The sequence below is a fragment of the Octodon degus genome, unplaced genomic scaffold (assembly GCF_000260255.1).
Source record: "Octodon degus isolate 3935 unplaced genomic scaffold, OctDeg1.0 scaffold00073, whole genome shotgun sequence".
NCBI classification, from domain to species: domain Eukaryota; kingdom Metazoa; phylum Chordata; class Mammalia; order Rodentia; family Octodontidae; genus Octodon; species Octodon degus.
The window spans coordinates 5,063,586-5,085,124 of NW_004524649.1; the positions used below are offsets into that span (position 1 = coordinate 5,063,586).

Here is a 21,539-nt window from a genome sequence, read left to right on the forward strand (position 1 = left end):
GATTGGACTTGTAGTGATCCACCTGTTTACAGCCTCCCAGGAGCTGGGATTACAGGAGTGCACGACCATGCCCAGTCTCAATTGCCCTCTCAGCGCAACCCAGGGGCAGCATAGCAGGCCAGGGGATTGAACCCCTCCCTCCATGGCCTCTGCACATGCTTGCAGGTGCTTTAATCCGATGAGCTATTTGGCCAGCCCCTGGAGAAAATTATTTTAAAAACAAAAGCATTTAAAGCTTTTGGCAAACAGCAATCTGAAAAAAAAAAAAAAAAAAAAAAACCTATGAAATAGTGGACATGACTTCATTTACAAAAGAGCATGGCAAAGTTGAAACCAAAGATGCTCTCAAGAACACCGGAAGTTGTAGAGAAAAGTAAGTAGAAGGAGAATCATAACTGGGGAAAAACACTGCGCAAGACAGCCCCCCCAAACTCTAACCAAATAAGCCAGTTATGCAAGAGGAGTCACAATTTAACTGGATTGATTTATATAGGAATTTATGCTCTAGGGCATTGCTGAAAGTACAAAGGGCGCAAGGGTTGGAGTTTAATTGCTGGGTGTGATCAGGGAGAGAGGAGGAAACCTAGCTGGTTCTCCTCATCAATATACTTACAGAGCTTCCCCAAACCACACCTCCTTAAGGAGCAACACTGAAAACAATTTATAAAGAAATACTATAAATAAGCATATACCAACAAAGTAGACAATTTAGATGGAATGAACAAATTATTAGAAAGACATAAACTGCCAAAAACACTTAAAGAAATAATACCAATAAATCAATAAATGAAAAAAATTTGAGTCAGTAATTTAAAAACTACCAAAGAAGAAAAGCCCAGGCCAGATGGCTTTACTATAGACAGCTAAATTTGTTAGAAATATTATAGGCAATCAGACAGGAAGGAGGAGGCCCTCTAAGGAATCAGTGCAGAAGATACATCATGACTGTGGGTAGAAGTGCATTCATTCCCCAAAGGCCAGACCACAGGACAAAGATATAGTAGTACCTATATGCTTTCCCTAGGGATAAGCAATAATGATTGATTTCCTAAATAGGCATCAATCACCTGGACAGAGGAAAGCAGGAAGAGCCTCCCACCCACCCCTTCCAGGCAAGATTCTTCTTCTTTCCATGCACACTTGCTATGCAACTTGCTCCTTCATTGGATCAATATTACCTAAGAGACTATGATCCTGTTAATCCTATTGATTTGTCATGTTACATCCACTTCATGACTTGACTCTATAAAGCATCCCTGAGAAGTGGGGTCCTGGATAATCGACTTTCTGGGTCCCCTTTGTCTCTCTTAGAAGCTCTCTTTCCAGGGCAACCACGATAGCTCAGTGGACTACACGCCTGCTTAGGCAAGCCCAGGGACTAAGGTTCAATCTCTGGCCCTGGACACACTATCTCTGGGTGTGATGGCACATGGCTGTAATCCCAGCACTGGGGAGGCTGAAAGCAGGAGGATCACTGTGAGTCTGAGCTACGTAGTAAGACCCTATATCAAATACATTTATAAATAAATAAATAAAATTTCTTTCCCTCAATAAATAGTTCCAGGTCTCAACCTCCACTGTTCCTTACAATTCATTCTTCAATTTTGGGGAACACAAACTTGGTGCATCAGACATCTAGCAGATTGGGAGTTATAATACTTTGTTTATATTAGTTACATTATTTGGAGATCCTATATCATCCCTGTATCAGCTCCAGTGTATTATACTGAACACACACACACAAATTCCTAACAATTCTTCACAAAGTTTTTCAGCACTTCCCAACTCATTTTATAAGCCTAATACATTATTACTATTTTTTTTCTTTAGTCTTCAATTTTATTTGTTTTTAAACAGCAGCTAACAGCTTGGAAAAAGCCTATCGAGGGCCTGCCCCATGAATTCCCTAAAGTTCCCCCAGTCAGTGCCACGGTCGGGCTCGGGACAGACCCCTCAACTACACTGACCAAGAAGACCTATTTGCTGTCTGGAAACTTGGGACAGGAGGTGTCCAGTTAGCATGGAGGGGATGGGCTCAGACACAGCTGCCTTTGTTAGTCTTGAGTGTTTGATAGCATGCTTGGATAGACTGTGGGAGGCTGGACAGGGGCTCCTGCGCTCCTCTTGCCTCTATCCTAGGGCCAGCCCCTCGTGTCCTTCCTCTAAGGAGCTTAGTGGTGCCCCTGCACAACCCGGAAGGTCCAGCCAGCTTCATGAAAGCACCCTCCCACCACCTTGCCCAGCACAGGAAGGGTGGGAATCAAGGCGGTGACAAGGACTCAGACCTGAGTGTGTCCCACTGTCCCCTGCTGCAGGGATTTGGGACGCGACCATACCAGTCCCTTACTAATTCTCACCTACAAGGGAATAATACAAGGGCATCTCTGTGCCTGAGAGGGGCAAACCTGGTAGTTAAGCCTCAATGTGGCAGGCATCTCTGAGCTTCCAGGAGGAGGAGGTGGCTCCAAGCAAGCACTAAAGCAGCAGGGGCAGCTCAGCTGGAGAGCACGGGCCCACAGGGCTGCATCTGTTCTCCCCTTACTGCCATCCACACCCATGGTAGCTATGGAAACAAAACCGCCCCCTCTCCTGCCAGTTGCCTGAGTTCAGACAACCAGGTCTGGCCGGCCTTCTCCAAGCCAAGGCCTGAACTGAGGCCAGCCATCGAATGGCTGCAGGAAGAACTGGGATTGGGTGATTTGGTGTGTCCAGATACCAGCACAGCTTGGGAAGACTACCACAGAAGCCTCCACTGCTTGCTGCCTGGGCTGGGGTCAAATGCGGCTTCACCATTTGGCGCAGTGGCCTGCAGAGCCAGCCCTGTCCTGGCTGCCCCTGCCTGCAGGCTAACAACTGCTGTGGGGCTGGAGCCCTTGCTGCATGAAGAACAGTCTCTGTGCCTCACTGACAGGGCTTTCTGGCTGCTGTTCAGCCTGCCCAGGTGACTCAGCCAGGCCTCCAGGACTGAGGATGTACCGATAGTCACTAGGGACGCCTCCCACAGCCTCCATCCCACTGTCATCCCCTGCTCCGCTGCCAGGCTGGTCACTGCAGGGCAGCTCCAGGTTGCCACCCTCAGCACGCTGCTCAGCCTTCTCAATGTTGATGTACAAGGGGTCCTGGCTGCTAGATAGCTCAGACAGGTGACCCAGGATGGTCTCCAGCTCCATTCACAGGCATGTGAAGCTGGGACGTTCTTTCGGGTCAGCGCTCCAGCACTGGTACATGAGATTGTACACGTCCTCCATGCACTCTGGAGGCTGTTTCAGGCGGTTCCCGCTAATGAGGTAGTTGTAAACCTCAGTGTTTTCAATGCCAGCATACGGCGTCTGCCCACGAGTCATGATCTCCCACATGGTGACCCTGAAGGCCCACACATCACTGTGCACAATGTACAGGTTGTCTGCCAGGCTCTCCAGGGCCAGCCACTTGACAGGCAACTTGGAGGCACAGCCCTGACGATAATAGTCCCCACTATAGATTTTTCAGGATAGTCCAAAGTCAGCTACACACACCGTCATGTCCTCTGCCAGCATGCAGTTCCGAGCAGCCAGGTCTCGGTGGATGAAGTTCCGGGAGCTCAGGTACTCCATGCCACAGGCAATATCCACCATGAACCGGATCAGAGTCTGGAGGGGCAGGTTAAAGGGGTTCTCTCCAATCCGGGAGGCAAGCAGGAAGGCATGCAGGTCCCCATGCTTCATGAAGGGCAGGATGACCATGGGGATGGGGAGGCGGCCTTTGGCCCTGCTGCAGAGGCTAACACCAACAAGCTTGGCCACATGTGGATGGTCAAACTACTTCATGCAAGCTGCCTCCCTGAGGAACTGTTCTATGTCACTTGAGGAGATGATGTCAGCTTTCAGCATCTTGACAGCCACTTTCACAAAGGAGCCATCCTCCTGTTTCAGCTGGGCCTCCCGCACTGAACCAAATTCTCCTTTGCCCAACATCCGGCCCAGAGTAAACTGCTGCTCTGGAATGAGCACATCTTCTAACTTGTCTTTCAGCTCATCACTGATGCCCAGGCTGTCCAGTGTGGCCTCTGTGCTCTGGCCTTTCTCTATTGTAGGACCGGGCTGCCTGGAAGTGCACGGCTGGCTCCCCGCGTGCCATGACACTGTCAAAGGCTTGCCCAAAATGTGTCTCCTTCCGCCTCTTTTGAAGCAGGATGAGGGCCAATGCAGCAGCTGTCACGAGAGCTGTGAGCACACCCAGGACAACAGGCACCCAGGATGTGGGGCTGTGGGGAGGGCCCTGCTGGCCTGCATGGTCGTGAGAAGAGACTACCAGGGGCTGACTCCAGGGCCCATAGCCAGCTGCACTGGAGATACACACACGCACGATCAGGTCCTTCTGGGGATCTCAGCTTGTCACATTTGCCCTAGTGCCTTCCACTGTCAGCTTATCCTGGGTTCCATTGTCTTGAAACATGGAAAGTTTATAGGGTCCCAGGGGGCCTTCCCAAAGGTCCTCAGGGATCACTTCTTCCCACTCCAGGATGAGGCCTGAATCTGTACGGATGGCATGAAGGTTCCTTGGAGCTCTGGTTGGGGCTAGACCCTTTGTCTGAAAGGGCACCCAGTCAGCATAGGGAGAGGGCCCCAAGGCACTGGCACAGCGCACCCTGAGGCTATAGTTGGTGGCAGTGGTCAAGTCCCGAAGCAGGCAGGTAAAGGGTGGCACAGGGACTACAACAGCCAGGACCTCCCAGTCTCCTGGGGTCTGTGTTACCTGCACTGCACAGGATTGAAGCACGGCTTGACCATCAGCACCTGGCATCCAGGCCACGCTAGCATTGCTGCTGGAGAGCTTTGTCACTGTGATGTTGAAGGGGGCTGCAGGCAGAGCTTGAAGGAGAACAGTGGCCGGGCGGGAAATAGCCAGGCCTTTTCTGTTGCGAGCTTCACAGGAAAACATTGTGCTCTGGGTCATCCCTGTTACATTTAAACCTGAGGGAGAGGGAGCAGGTCCTCCAACCTTTGTTCTTCCTCTCCACCAGAAAATGGTAACAGGTTCTGGGGGACCCACAACCTTACAAGAGAGTTGGAAAGGGGAATTAGGGGGCACTGCCAGATCTTTGGGCTCCACAGTGAAAAATGGCACACCTTCTACAGTGAGCTACACTGACTGGGAGATCTCGGTTTTTCCCCCATCCTCCATCTGGCACCAGTACTGGCCCGCATCAGAACGCTCCACTGACTTCAGGCTGAGGAAGCAAATCCAGTGCCGCTCACTGATGGTGATGTACACCTGGCTCCCAGTTCGGACCATAGCCCCATCCTTCATCCAGTGTATGTCAGGTTCCTCCAGCCCTTCCTTGCTGCAGTTGAGTGTCACTGACTGCCCCTGAGATAGTGTCATCTTCGATGGGGCTCCCATGAGCTTCAAGCCTTCTGTGCCTCTCTCTTTCACCCGCGATCTTCACCTTTCTGCTCTTTGTCACCTTTTACCTCCAAGTATCTTCCTGCCTGAAAAGCACCATTTCCTCCGGCCCAGTACTACTATTATAGTTAAGTTGGGTGGAAGTGTAAGCAGTTACAGGGCTGTACCCCGGAGAGGTAAATGCTGAAGACAACCGTGGCTGAAGGCATGTTGAGGGGCAGGCTTCAAAAAAGAAAACTACTCACCCATATACTTCTGGCAATGATTGGTGTTCTGGATAGGCATCAGTCACCCTGGGGTGGAAGATCAAGCCTTCTTGATCCACCCCTTCCAGGAAATTCCTTATCTATCCCCTGTGCACTTGCTATGTGACTTGATTCCTCATTTAATCAATATTACCCTAGTAACTACACTTGTTCTATACTTATTGGTTAACCATAGTTTTGTCCAACCTTACACTCATCCTATGATTTGCCACTGGATCAATACTAAGTAACTATACTTACAATTGATAGGTTTCTGCCCATATGGAATTCTGCCAGGGTCATTATGGCAGGTGATTCAATACAGTGTTGAGTCCCAAAACAATAATGTGTCATTTCCAGACCAACTTCTGTGTTTTTATTCTAGTACCAAAATTGTTTTAGGGCCAGCCAGATAGCTCAGCAGATTAAAGCACCTGCTTAAGCAGACCAAAGGCTGGGGGTGGATCCTCTAGCCTGCTGGGCTGGTCACACCCGCAGGGAGCAATGAGAAGGTGATTGAGACTGGGCATGGTGGTGCCTGCCTGTAATCCCAGCGCTTGACAAACTGTAAATAGGAGGATCACTACAAGTCTGATCTAGTAGTGAGACCCTGTAGACCCTGTACTAAATACAGTAAAAAAAAAAAAAAAAAAAAAAAAAAAAAAAAATACACTTTTTGTCTCCTTTTCACATGGGTACCAACTCTCCAACCCTCTCCCAACACATCCAACCCAATAAAAACCCAGCTCCAAGCTCCCTCCTTCAAGTATTCTTGCATTCCCCTGCAGCCCTCCTGTATACACATAAAGGCTTCTTTTATCTCTTCTCTCATTTGTGCCAAAGGAAAAACCTTACAATAATCATATCAACTAATCATACAGTTTTGCCTCATCTTAAGCTCACCTCACCTCGTGACTTTGCTCAATAAATACCCTTAAGAAGCAGCGTTGGCAGGCATGCCACTGTTGAGCCCCCCTTCCCCCTCAAACAGAAATTTTCCTTTTTTCAATTATTTTTTTCTTACTCTTAACCTCCATTGTTCCTAGAATTCATTCCTCAATTTCTGAGAACATAAACTCTGCCTTTTAGACATCTAGCAGGTTAGAGTGCTTCCCTAGCATGCATAAGGCCCTGGATTTGATTCCCCAGCACCACAAAAGGTAAAAATTTAAAAATAAAATAGGCCAGTACCTGTTATAAACATGGGATCTATCTGAAAAATGCAGTTAAACATTCAAAACTAATACATCACATTAATAGAATATAAACAAAAATGACATGATCCTTATTAAAATATTTTAAAAGATATAAAAAATATAAGCCCATTTGGGATATAACACAAACCACACACACACATACACACGCACACAAATAAATCTTCAACAAACCTCACTAAGTAAATCTACAACAAAACCCCCAGTTAATGGCATACTTAATGATGAAAGTCTAGATGTTTTTCCGTTTTGTTTGTTTGTTTTTTGGCGGAACCAGGGATTGAACTCAGGCCCTTCTACTGAGCCATCTCCCCAGCCCCTGTTGTTTTTCCCTTTAAGCTCTGAAATAAGTCAAGGATATCTGTTCTTGCTCCTTCTATTATGATTATATATGAAGTTTTAGAGAGGGCAATTAGGCAAGAAAAAGAAATGCTAGCCAAGTTGGAAAGAATGAAGTAAAACTTATTTGCAGATGACATGATTTTGTCTATAGAATATTCTAAAGAATCCACTAAAAAAACTATCACAACTAATATATAAGTTCAGAAAGTTCAGTAAGATCTTATATTCTTATAAGACCAATACACAAAGAATAAATTGAATTACTATATACTGGCAATGAACATTCCAAAAATGTAAAACTTCCATTCACAGTAGCATCCCCAAAAAGGAAACAATTAAACAATAAATGTATGACCCATATTCTAAAAACTATAAAATATTGAGTGAAACTAAATAAGTTCTAAAAAAAAAAAAAAAAAGTCCTATATGCCTGAACAGAAGATCTGATGATAAAATGGCAATACTGACCAAAGTGATTCACAAATTCAACACAATCTGCTCAGAATCTCAGCCATCTTCTTTGTAGAAAGTGACAAGGTGTTTTTAAATATCAAATAGAAATTCAGGGAACTGGAATAGCCAGTAAGTTAAGAGGATTCATATATCTTTTTTTTTTTTTTTTTTTTGGGGTGGAACTGGGGATTGAACACAGGTCCTTGTGCTTGCCAGGCAAATGCTTATTCTACTGAGCCATCTCCCCAGGCCCTGAGGATTCATATATGTTGATTTTAAAAGTAATTACAAAATGATAGTAAACAAGATGCTGTGACACTGGCACAAGGTCAGACATTGGAAGAGAATTAAGAGTCCAGAAATAAATTAATATACCTAGCATCAACTCATTTCTATAACACTGTCAAGTCCACTAAATTGAGGAAAGAGTAGTCAAATGGTATAGGACAACTAGTCACATACAAAATCATAAATTCTGACCCCTACCTCATACCATATGTACAACACTGTGTACCTAAATTTAAGAGTTGTTACTGTAAAACTTAGATGAAAACAGAAATCACTGTGACTTTGGGTTTAGCAATAGATTCTTAGATACACCACCAAAAGCATAAACAATAAAAAGAGAAATACATAAACTGGACCTCATCAAAATTTAAAACTTTTAAGGGCTGGTCAAATAGCTCAGCAGATTAAAGTGCCTGCAAGGCCAGGGGTCCAATCCCAGGCCTGTCCCACCCCCAGGGCACAATGAGAGGGCTACTCAGACTGGGCGTGGTTGTGCATGCCTGTAATCCCAGCTCTCAGGAGGCTGTAAACAGGCAGATCACTAAGAGTCCGATTTAGTAGTGAGTCCCTGAATACCCTGTAGACCCTTCCCTAAAATACCAAAATAAATAAATAAGAAATAAAAAGTTTAGCTTTCAAAGTCAACCATCAATAAAGTGAAAAGACAACCCACAGAATAGGAAAAAATAATTTTAATTCACATATCTAATACAGATGTTATATTCATAATGCACATGCACACACATTTTCTTTCCCTCCCCACCTTTTTTTTGTTTTAATATAGGACTTTGCTGTATTATCCACGCTAGTTTAGAACTCCTGAACTTTCTGGGCTCATGCAATCATGCCTCAGTCTCCCACAGACTGAGACAACCAATGAAAGGGCAACCTTACTTACAAAGGCGCAAAAATCCCAAAATCTAAACATATACTTCCTAAAAGAAGGATACAAATGAACAATAAGCACATATAACTCAACACACAGTGGGATATCTATTTCACACACTAGGAATAAATACATCAGACAGGAGTATGAGCACGTATAAGACAATTTTCTGGTTGATATTCGACCAACACAGTTCTCATTCTGTTTCCTGCTTGCAGTTGTCAAAAATGACTGTAGAATATGTTAGGGATGCAACTCTGAATATGTTAGGGATATGCAACTCAGGTAGTGGGGATGAGCTACCTGAAACTACCCAGGCCTTGTCCTGGTCTCTCCAAGGGAAAACAACATCTTGTGTTAGTGAAGAAATGCCAGGGACAGCACAGGTTTTGTTTCTCTGTTCCCAAGAAGCAGATGTCATTCGAAGCTTTCATATAGTAAGGTGCATAACCCAGGGTTGGCTGCCTCTTGGAGCCCTCAGTACATGTGGAGTTTATGCAGCTGAGACTCCACTTGGCCTGGGCAGTTTCCCTAACCCTTGGGAGACCAGCCGACAATGGATCCTAGACATGTTAGCCTTTACCGCCTATCAGTAAGTACATATGTGCTTCACATAACTTACTATATAATGTGTCCTGGTTCACCAGACTCACAGAGTTGGTAACTACTACACAATTAACGTGCTGCACACTGAGAATATGAAAAATTGAACCTTCACTCACTGCTGGTGGGAATATAAAATGGTTCAGCCACTTTGGAAAATAGTCAGAAGTTCTTCAAATATTTAAACATGGAGTTACCATTTAACCTAACAAGTCCACTCTTAGGTATATAAACATGAAAGATGAAAACATGTCCACACTTACAGCCCATAGCTTATTTACATAAGAACACAATTTATAGCACTCAACACCTATTAGAGAAGAAATGTCTCAAATTAATGACCTTAGCTTGAAAAGCAACTAAAGCAGATATGCGGGCTGAGGCCAGAGTCTTCAGCAAAAACCTATCTGTATGTCCCGATTAATGGATAAAGAAGATGTGGTGTGTGTGGTCTTTTTTTTACAATGGAGTACTATTCAGCCATAAACAAAGATAAACTGGAGACATTTCTAGGTAAACAGATATACTTTGGGACTATTAAATGAAATAAATCAGTTACACTTCCATAAATACCTCATTGTCCCTCAGATGTGAGAAAGTTTACAAAATGTATAATAAATATTGTGAAATCGAAAGAAACTGTACACAAAGGAAGAGAACTTGGGAGGGGAAGAAAGAAGGGAAAAGAAAAAAATGAGGAAAAAAAGATAAAATGGAAACAAAACTTTTGCAAACAAGGGGATAAGGGATTGAAGGAAGGTTAAGGGAATGAAAAACAGAAGGAATGAAGATATATCATGTACAGATATAAATTCCCTATGATGAGTGTGATCATCAGGTATATCTAAAAATGTAGCAAAAGGGGGCTGGCAGGTTAGCTCAGTTGTCTACAGCGCCTTCATAAGCAAAATTGGCCAGGGGCATGAGATTGAGGTTTGATCCCCAGCACCACATGTGACACCAGACCTGCCTTCAAGGCAGCCTGAGCCAGCCCCAAAATAAAAAAAAAAAAAAGAATCCTAAAAATGTAGAAATAAAAATTAATTTTAAAAAAAGAAATGCTAAACCAACAGTGAGCATAATAAACAGGTAACAAAAATAAGAACAGAAATTTTAAAAAGTAGAAAACAGAAAAACAACAAAGAAAAAAAAATCAATGAAACCAACAGCTTGAGAAGAAATTTAGGGCTTGGTGATAACAGAAGAAAAGAAAGACAAAATTACCAGTACTGAAAATGAGAAGGTATCACTAGAGATCTTAGAAAAAGGTCAAGTAAATATTAAGCACAACACTGTGTCAATAAATCTGACTACTTAGACAAAATCCTCAAGAGGTACAAATTACAAAAGCTCATTCAAAAAGCAATAAATAATGTGAATAGTTGAACATCTACTAAAGAAATTAAATTTGTATTTTAAAATCTTCCCACAAAACTCCAGGTCTAGGTGCTTTCAGTAGTGAACTCTAAATATTTATTTGTTATTTATTTATATTGTTTTATTGAGACAGGGTTTCACTATGTGGTTCAGGCTGGCCTTACACTCACTTTGTAACCCAGGCGGGCCTTGAAGTCACAGTGATCCTCCTGCCTCAACCTCTCAAGTGCTGGGATTACAGGTATGTACCACCATGCCTGGTCATAAATATTTTTTTTAAAAAATGACATCAATTTCATACAAACTTCCAAAAAACTAAAGAAGGCATACACTGTAATTCCACTGGAGGCCAATACTACTCTAGTATCAAAACTAAGAAATCTTAAGAATGCTACAGTCAAACCTTTTGTGAACAAAAACATGAAACTTCTCAGGAAAATTTAAATGACAGGACCAGAACCTGAGAGTTCCATTTACTTACCCAACAATATATAAAAACAATAAAACATAACTAAGTGGAGTTTACCTTACCAAAGAATACAAGGGATGCTTAACATTTAAAAATTAATACAGCTGGGTGTGGGGGTGCACAACAGTAACCCCAGCACTCTGGAGGCTGAGGCAGGATGATTTTGGTGAGTTCCAGGCCAAACTACGCTACAATGTGAGACCCTGTCTCAAAACTAAAAATTAATATAAAATTTCTCTAAGAAAATCTAAGAGCTTATTGACCTTGGCTTTGGCAGACTTCTTAAATACAATACAAGAAATGTTAAAGAAAATGTTAATATAGCATACAGCATTAAAATTTAAACATTTAAGACAGTGCTAAGATGTGCAAATGCAAACTACAAATTATGAGAAAATATTTACAAAGGACACAGCAACCTATAGAATGCTACCTAGAATGTACAGTATAACAAACTCTACAATCAATAAGACAATCCAATTTAAAAATAGGCCAGACATTGTCAGTGATGACTATAATCCCAGCATACAGAAGGCTGAGGCAGGACAATAGCCATGAGTTCAAAGCCAGCCTGGGCTACAAAGTGAATTCAAAGGCATTGTTAACTTCATAGTGAGACTCTTGTCTTGAAAAGACAGGGGCCCCCTCATGTCCCTCTTCTGTCCCTCTCTTGGACAGAAGCTTTCTTTCCCTTAATAGATATTCTGTTCTTTAGGAAGGAAGAAAGGAAGGAGGGAGGGAGGGAGGGAGGGAGGGAGGGAAGGAAGGAAGGAAAAAAAAACAAACAAACAAAAAAACCCAACCAACCAACCAGGGAGGAGGAGATGGCTCAGTAGAATAAGCGCTTACAAGGGTCTGAGTTCAATGCCCGGTTCTGCCAAAAAAACAAACAAACAAAAAAAACCCGTCTGAACAGGTCCCCGCAGTCAAAATGTATGGGAGACAAGTATGTACCTGAAATGATGCTCAACAACATTTGCCATTAGAGAAATGCATGTTTAAAATCACAATAAGATGACAATACATTTTAATGTTTAAAACTTGAAACTAACCACACCAAATGTTGGTAAGTAAGCAAAGTAACCAGAACTCTCAGGTGTTGTCAGCATTAAGTGGCACAACCAATTTGGAAAAATAAGTTTTTCTTTCTAAATAACCACAAACCTACTACACAGCCCAATTATTTCACTCATAATTTTCCCCCTACAGAAACTGAAGCATACATTCACACAAACACTTGTGCACAGGTGTTTATAGGATTTTTTTTTTCAGTAAAAGCACAAAAGTTGCAACAAACCCAATGCTCATCAAGAAAATAAAATATAGTTATCTACAATGCAAAAAAACAAAACTACTGACACCCATAACAACATGAATGTGTTGTAAGCAACTAAGTTAGATAGAAATATTATAGGCAGCCAGATAGGGTTAGGCCCTCAAAGAAGCCAGTGCAGAAGATGGAAATGCCTTGCCAACTGTGGGAGAGACAAGACTGGTACGAGTTTGTGTTCTCTTAAAGTTGAAGAATGACACCAAGACAAAAGATAAAAGAAATGCACCCACAAACTTCCCTAGGATAAACATCAGAAATTGATATTCTAAACAGGTATCTATACCTTGAGAAAGCCAGGAAGAGTCACTAATTCAAGCCTCTACAGGGAAAACTCCAGTTCTATATTAATGTCCACTTGTGTGATGTGCCTCCTCAGTTGATCCTGATTTAACCAATTTTACCTGACCAATTATATTTGTAATCTTACTGGTTGACCACAGTTTTGTCCAATCTCATGCCCACCTTGCAATTTCTCATTTTCCTCACCTTGGGCCCACCTCATGTCATGGATTCTCTCTATAAAAACCCCTAGAAAAGGCAGGTCCTTGGCAACCCACTAGGGACCCCTTCGGTCTCTCTCAGACAGAAGCTTTCTTTCCTCAATAAATATATTCTGCTTTTAACTTGTGTTGTTCCTGAAATTCATTCTTCAACTTTAAGAGGACACAAACTCGTACCAGACATCTAGCAAGTTGGGAGTTTCTTTCCCCTATATCAAATGAATCTCAAAATAATAATGCTACATGAAAGTAAGCCAGATTAAAAAGCGTATATGTTGTACAAAGCACTTACACAAAATTCTAGAAAATGAAAATTTATCATTAGGGTCTGAAAGCAAACAATAAACAGTTGATAAAAGATGGAATTTACAAAGGGGAAGAAGGAATATTTTAAAGGCGATGCTTATCTTTTTTAGATTCATGACATTGTATTAAATTATACACTTTAAATATTATTTTACACTGTATCACATGTACATCAGTAAAATTTCAAAAGAAGGAAGGAATTGGGAAGGGAAAAAGAACTAGGGAATGAGAGCAAAAAAGAAAAAAAAAAAAAAAAAAGAAAAATCTAGTAAGACCAATATCCAAAGTTTGGAAAGGAAAAAAAAAATGATGATCAAGAAATAAATACTATTCCCTAAAACTAAATATACTAAAGTCCAGATTCAGCCAGCCAAGTAGTACTCAAAATAAATTTAAATTTAAAAATGAAATCTATAGGTAGATATATAATCAATGAAAATTTAAAGTTCAAAGAGCCAGCTGTGGTGGCACACACCTACAATTCCAGCACTTGGGAGGCTGAGTGCAAGAGGATTGCTGCAAGTCAAGGCCAGTCTGGACTACAAAGTGAGTTCAAGGCTAGCCTGACCTGCATAGGAATAACCTGTCTCAAAGACCCCTTCCCCCCCAAAAAAAGAAACCAGACAGGCTGGCATGGGCTATACTGCCAGCTACTCAGAAAGATCACTAGATCCCAGGAGCTTAAGGTCAGTCTGGGCAAGATAATGCGACTAAATAAGCAAATAAAATTCTGAAAGAAAAACTGAACACAAAAAGAATGAAAATGAAAGCATTAAAAAATTAAGATCAAGTTTCTTACTATCAGCTGAGTGATCTAGGTGTGTTACTCAATCCTACTATTGTTTCCTGTAATAACAAGACTTGAACTGTGTCTAGCTAGCGATCTTTCATGTGTATGGAGATGTGTAATGAGATAGTTTGGGGCCTACAAAAACAAAAAACACACATTCCACAAAGGCTTTTCCTCTGAAGTCAACTGAGAATAAAAATCAAGGAAGATTTATTGAAGAAAGATGATGATCCATTAAATGGTACCTTCCCCTGAAAATCGCAAGGAACAGCTTTCCAGCAAAACTACATACCAACCAGGTTATTACTTTAACAAGAATAATGAAGATTCAGGAAGCATCTGCAAGACCAAGACTAAAGCAGATTTAACAGAATGCCTGATGAAAGTGTTTGGGTGGAGACTAGGAAAAGTGGAAGAAGGAAAAGCAGCACTAGGAAACAACAAAAAAAAACAAAACCCAGCACAAATACACACCTCGAATCTGCACAACGGCAACAATCAGCAGCACTGCTAGATTTCTTAGGGGTTGGGGATTTGGCTCAGGGGTAGAATGTTTGCCTAGCAAGCAAAACCAAAAAATAAACCTCCCCTAAAAAACAATTCAACCAAAATAAAAAAAAAAACCAAGGCAACTACTTGATTTCTTAGCTTTTAGGAAAAGACATGCAGTATGACCAAAGCCCCAACCATTCTGGATGCTTACAATGACAAAATACAACTATCAATGGTGAGGTAAAGGGGCAGGCTGGCAGGGTGGGAAAAGCTTCCACGAGCGTAAAATACAAGTGAGTCAAACCGTACTTTACAAAGATGATCCAATTTTTACTACTGGAAGTTACAAAAGTATCCAACGGAATAAAAAACGATGAGTTACTGCATTAGAATGAGGGGAGGGCTGAACAAGACGCTAAAGTTTCCCCTATTATATAACAAGAGCTAAAGTTGATAAGTATAAACGTATTTTGAGATAGAACCAAAATAGTTAAAAGTGGCTCTCTGTGGAGAGACGAAACAATTTGGGAAAGGGTGAGCCAAGAACTATTGCTTTTTATTTGCTTGACACTATGATAATGTAAAGTTTGGTTTTTTTAAAAAAGTTTGATTTTTACAAATAAGCATTAAGAGAAACAAAGATGTCACTCAAACAAGACTTGATTTGTCCTGGGTTAGCACCTAAGAAATTAAAAATCAATCTTTATCATCTAAGCAAAAGAAAAGTGCACAGCAACAGGTAGATATGACTTCAAAATCTGAGGAGGGGACACGTGTGTCCCGAACTTCCCTAACTCAGAAATTCTAAGAGCTCAACATCGAACACAGAATCATGTAAATGTTAAAACTCAAGAATGGCCAAGTCTTTCCATATTCTAACAAACTAACCAAAAGTGTCTTTCAGTGTCTTTAACAGTGAAAATGTTAATAAACTGTCCAGCAGTCGGGATACAAAGAAGGCACTTATCAGACCTCTAACGTGTCGTAGCCCTTTTCAACCTGCTGCTTTGTGATCAAAATTTGACAACAGCAACAAATAGTCTCGCTCCGACAATAAGCAACAAAAAGCTGGCCGCCAGGTACGCCTCACAAGGTGAGCAACAGCACGTTTGGCGCCCGCGCACTCCTAACCCGCCAGCGTCGCCGACAGGGCCAGACGGCTTCTGGGGCCTCCAGAACCCTCAGCGAGCCCGGGTGAGGTGCGCGGTCCCGGGAGGAGACAAAGCGTGGGCGGGGCCTGCGGCGGCCGAGAAGCGCGGGACGGGGAGAGCCGGCCCCTGCCCTCTCGCCCGCAAGCCCCGCCCCGCTCCGACGCCCCCGGGCCCGGACCCCAGCGGTGTACACCTTGGCTGGCGGGCCGGACAGCTAGCGCTCCGCGGCGCAGGCTCCCTCGGCCGGGGCGTTAGGACCAAAGAACGAGGCCTTCACGCAGAGGGCCTAAGTTCCAGCACGGCGATAGCCCAGGGCCTCCTCACCTTCTCTTCCACACAGTTGACAATGATGGACGGGTACTTGCGGCTGAGCCAGCGGAAGAATGCCGGAACTCCCATAGCGGCGGCACAGCCGATGCAGCGGCCGGGCCCGCGACCAGTGTAACCAGAGACCGGCAGAGGCTCCAGCCGCGGGCACGGGCACTTCCGCCCACGTGCGCGCCGCGGCCGGAAGTGACTACGCGCCCCGCCGCGGAGAACTCTGGGATGGACCGGGCCAGGTCTTCCGCGGCGGGTGGTTGGAGCGGAGACCCGCAAGCTCTTAGTTCTTGTTGCTTTCTGCGGGCCCGGCCTTTGGCGCGAACTGGTTCGGCTCATTCATGGGACTCCCAACTTCTGGTTCCCGCGCTCCGTAGACCCGGGAGGACTCCTCCTGCTCTTTGGTTCAGTTCGGGAAAACGAACCTTATTTTAGTCCCCCCTCCCACTTACCTCGTAGTCAAATCGAACCATCCGATGGCCTATGTTGGTTCCATTTCCTGATTTCTCATGGTTATGTGCCACACCACGAGCTGAGACCAAGAAGGGGAGCATTCCTAAAGTATTTTACGATAAGGACTGGTTTGTATAACTCAAACAGGTTTTAACTCAATAATAGAATGTGGCCAGCAGTTAGCATACAGTACAAACTTCCAGCTGCACTTAACATGTATTGAAAATTTTTAAATTTTTTGGCCTCTTAGAGTGTGCTAAGGCATTGACCAAAGAATTCTGATATTTAATCATCGTGTGAGCCCTCGAAGGCACATGTAATGGGTGGGAAAGTCAAGGTTTGGAAGGGCTAGATCACTTGCTTCTTCATAGTGTATGTTTCAATTCAAGCAAAAATCGTTTAATATCTTGTCCTTAGACTAACATGATACTTTTTCATCCTTTGTATCTGATAGAGTCAAATGCATTATCTTTCTATCTATGGAGAAATCTGGAAGAGGTATTTACGATCATTTGTTCAGGCCCAGAAGTCTCTCAGTCTCTCTCCCCTGAATCCCCTCTTGGCTTCACAAATCACACTCAATCCTAAAGGCTCACTTCAAGAGCTCCCTAGGAAAGTACTTCTCCCATCATACCAGGTAGCAGTATGCATTGCTCCCTCTGTGACCTGATGACTTGTGCTGTGTGTGTGTGTGTGTGTGTGTGTGTGAGACAGACAGACAGAGTCCTCAAGCTTGCGTAACTTAATTTATGCACACCAGTCTTTATTGTCTTTATTGTACCACACAGCTACATCCCAGGCTTTCCTTTTATTCTTTGAAACTTTAAACAAAAAATTTTTACTCGGGGTCTCGCTACATAGTTTGTACTCCTAATGAACCTCCTATCTCAGGCTCCCCAACTCGGGGATTACAGGCCTGTGCCACCAGGCCCAGTTTCAGGGCCAGCCTGGCATGCCCAAGGTTTGGGAGCCAGCAGGGCATGCAGTACCTGGGATCAAACTTTGGTCTTTGCACTTGCCAGCCTGACTCTTAGAACGTCAAGCTATCCCCCCAGCCCTCCTTTTATTCTTTAATAATTTTTCTGACAAAGTCTTGCTAAATGTAGAATTTAGGGATGTGGTTATCCTATATTTTACTTAAAGATAATTAAAAGTTACCAGGGGGGTTATATCTTGTGAAATTTTGATTTTTACCTGGAATGGTTCCATTCCTCAAGTGCTTGGTTTCCTTAGCAGTCTTTTTTTTTTTTTTTTTTGTACTCAGAATCAAACTCAGGACCTTGTGCTTGCCGGGCAGCCACTGACTCCACTGAGCTATATCCCCAGCCCTTTAGCAGTCTTTTTATAGGAACACATACATCATATTTGGTACAGACAATCATCTTACCAAGATGAGCCATTCAGATTTATGCCCAGAATTTTTTATTTTTGAACCATGAAGAATGTAAGACAGCCCCTTTCCAGATAGTCAAATGCTCTTAATCATAACTTCTGTGGGCCAGCCAAGTAGTTCATCGGATTAAAGTGCCTGCAAGCAGATGCAAGGGCAGGGGATTCAATCCTTGGCCCTGCAATGCTGGCTCCGCCCCAGGGTGTGGTGGTGATCCATTCCAGCTCTTGGGAGACTGTAAACAGGCAAATCACTACGAGTCTGATCTAGTAATGAGACCCTGAACACCCTGTAGACCCTTCCCTAAAATACAAAAAATAAGTAAAAAATCATAACTTCTGCTGGTCTACAACATAAGAAGTAGATTCAAGTCCCTGGTTCCAGTACATTTTAAGTTCCAGCTAGATCCTTGTCTTCCTACAGTTTTGTTGGTTGTCCTGCCCTTTTGATACAGGGGAAAGAAACTCCTAACCCGAAAGATACCTGGGACGAGTTTGTGTTCTCTAAAACGGAAGAATGAATTTTAGGAAAAACAGAGGTTAAGTGTAGAATATATTTATTGTGGGAAAGAAAGCTTCTGTCGGAGAGAGGGAAAGAAGGGGACCCAAGTAAGTTGCCAAGGAATCTGCCTTTTCTAGGGATTTTTGTAGAGCAAAACCACAAGGTAAGGTGGGTAACAGGAACTCTCACTTGAGGTAGGACAAAACTATGGTCAACCAATAAAATCACAGGCACAGTTGCTCAGGTAAAATTGTCTAAATCCAGGACCAAAAGGTGGAGAGAGTCATATAACAAGCAGGCATGAATATGAAACTTGGTTTTCTCTTGTAGGGGGTTGAGTTAGTGACTTGCTGGCTTCCTCAAGGTGGTAGAATTAGCAATCATGTATGCTTATCTTTAGAGAGGCATATGTTTGATCTTTTGTCTTAAGGTCTGGTCCACAGCAGGAATATCTGTCTTTCCCACTGTTACAAAGTATCTTTCATACTGGCTCCTCCTGAGGGCCTAGCCCTGTCTGACTATTGGTAATATTTTTATCTAGTTCAGCTGCCTACAATACTTTGCGTCAATGAGCCATAAAATCTTTTGCCCTAAACCTAAGCAGGTTTGGTCTAAGATATTTTTTCCTTGCAAAGCAGAGAGTACAAACAGGTAACAAAGTTTGAGATGTGCACAGTTAATTTGCCTCGATGCTGAAATTGCTTTGCATAAAAGAAGTACAAACCTGGGAGGTTTTGGAACTTTGAAAAAAGAGTGAAAGGTAGAGAGCAGAGTCTCAAAGGTGGCAGGTGGATACAGACTAAATTGCATGGGTACTGTCAGACTCAGGCTTGGTGTGGGCTTTTCTTCATATAGCAATCAAAGAATGAATCTCAGATTGGGGTCACCATGAGCCATATCACAGGGCTGAGAAACAGCAGAAGCCAAGAAGAGACTGAGAATTTGAATGTCAGAAATGAACACAGATAGTGAACTAGAGCTTAAATTTCTGTAGGCTGAGAATCCAAAGATTTTGAAATATTTTTCCTAGACTTTGAGGGGGCAGAGGAAGGTGCCAGCTGACATCTAAATAATGTGAAGATAATTCATATATATATATATATATATATATCAGAATATTTATAAATTCATTTTAAGCCTATTAACAATAATTATAGAAAAGAATCTTAAATGATTTTGTCTACTGTTGGTTTCAGAGTACCAATTGCTTTCTTTCCTTCTTGATCCTTACAAAGTTCATTGCGAAGATCCTGATGCATTTAAAATAGTAGCTGTGATGGTTAATTTCACATGCCAACTTGATTGGGCCACAGTGTTCTCAGGTACTCAGTTAAACATTCTGGACATTTCTAGATGGGCATTTTTGGATAAGATTAACATTTTTACAGATTGCCTTCTATAATAATGTGAGTGGGCCTCTTCCAGTCAGGTGAAGGCCTCGATAGAAAAAAAAGACCAGCCTTCAAAAAAGAGGGAAGTCTCAGCTCTGTATCACTGCCAGGTTTCATCTACACTATTGGTTTTTGTTAGTCTTAAGCCTGTCATCCAACACCACAGATTTGGATTTGCTAGCCCAATAGTCAGATTAATCTCTGCAGACAGATACAGATAGCCATAGATTCTATTCCTCTGGAAAACCCTGATACAGTTTTATTTACATGCGAATTTGTTTTGTTCACTTTGCTATTTCATGTCAGATAAATCTGCAAACAACTTGCTTTACATTCTAGATTAAATTTTTCTTCAGTTGGAGTTTTTAGTTTTCTCTTTAATCCAAACAAAACAATTATAGGACTTAGAAATTAATACATTTTATTGGTGAAAAGATGCTATATCAAGATGTATAAGTTATACAAAGAAGGTTAAGAATGTTTTTAAAGGCACAGACACAAGAACCAATAGAAAACAAACCCCAAACAGAGCTACGTATCCACATATGTATGCAAGCATTTAAAAAAATAATAGGTGTTGTACTGTTACAGACTTGGAGAAGGGGCATCTTAAAAAAGTTGTGCTAGAATAATTTTTTTGTCTAAATGGAAAAACACGAAAGTAAATAGCATCTCTAAAACTTCTAGAAAAACAGAAAACTCCAACTGGGTTATAGTCCTCCTTATGAAAGGCAGAATTATAAAACTGGCAAAGATAATATAGGAAAATAGCTTTAGAAACTGTGGGTGAGAGATACAGCAATCACTAGCCATAAAGAGAAAGGCTGATGAAATGATATACTACCATTAAGAGCTGTACCCCACAAAACATAAAGACAAAGACGAACCAACCACAATGTTATAAATAATATTTGCAACAACAGCTTATACCCAGAATATTTAAGGAACTGTTAAAACTCAGAACAAAAATCCAGCAGAAAAATAAGGTAGGCTTTATAAAATGGTAAGCCTTTAGCCAAGGAAATCCACTTGACCAATTGTGTTAGTTGGTACAATGTGTCAACTTGGCTGAATCAGCTCCAGCAAATGGGCACAGAGGCCCAGCCCTGCCCTACTTCCGTGGAGAAGTCCCAGTCTTTGGAGGAGCTTGACCTCCTCCGATCTTCACTGTGGAGCGCTGGTCTTCGCAGTCAGCACACAAGGAAGAGAGAGGCTTGATGGATGCAGCAGCTGCTGCCTCTCCTCTGCTCGTCATTGTTTTCTGCCACCGTGAACTGCTGTCGTTTACTTTGTTTTTTTATTTATTTATTTATTTATTCAAAGTTTTATTGATAAACAGATAGCAATGAGACAGTTTCAAATCCAATTGGAAGTACAGTTTCAACAAATATTACACTGCATATATTCTTCTTAGTGGTTAATTGCTGTACACGAAGTAGACTGGTGAAGCTATTTACAAACACCATTAGAACGAATCATTCTATTCATTAAGAGAATGCAACTATATATCTATCCTAACCACTTGGAATACACAAATACAAAATGGGCATTCATCGGTATACTCCATTTTTTCTAAGTTCCGTTATTGAATATTATAGGTGTGTAAACTCAGCAAAATATTCTAAAAGAGTCCAGTAGCCCATAATAGCATT

The 21,539-nt window shown here is 42.3% G+C and overlaps 1 protein-coding gene and 1 pseudogene across 1 annotated transcript in view; both read right to left on the bottom strand.

Annotated features, from left to right (window-relative positions):
* Positions 1-16,343, bottom strand: part of Xrn2 (5'-3' exoribonuclease 2) — a 91,534-nt gene extending 75,191 nt beyond the window's left edge. Inside the window, exon 1 of the mRNA XM_004635585.2 lies at positions 16,159-16,343. Coding sequence (XP_004635642.1) covers positions 16,159-16,233 — 75 coding nt within the window. The 5' untranslated portion in view covers positions 16,234-16,343. The remainder of the gene's footprint in view (positions 1-16,158) is intronic.
* LOC105742778 lies at positions 2,847-5,388 on the bottom strand (annotated as a pseudogene).
* Positions 16,344-21,539: the final 5,196 nt, after the last annotated feature.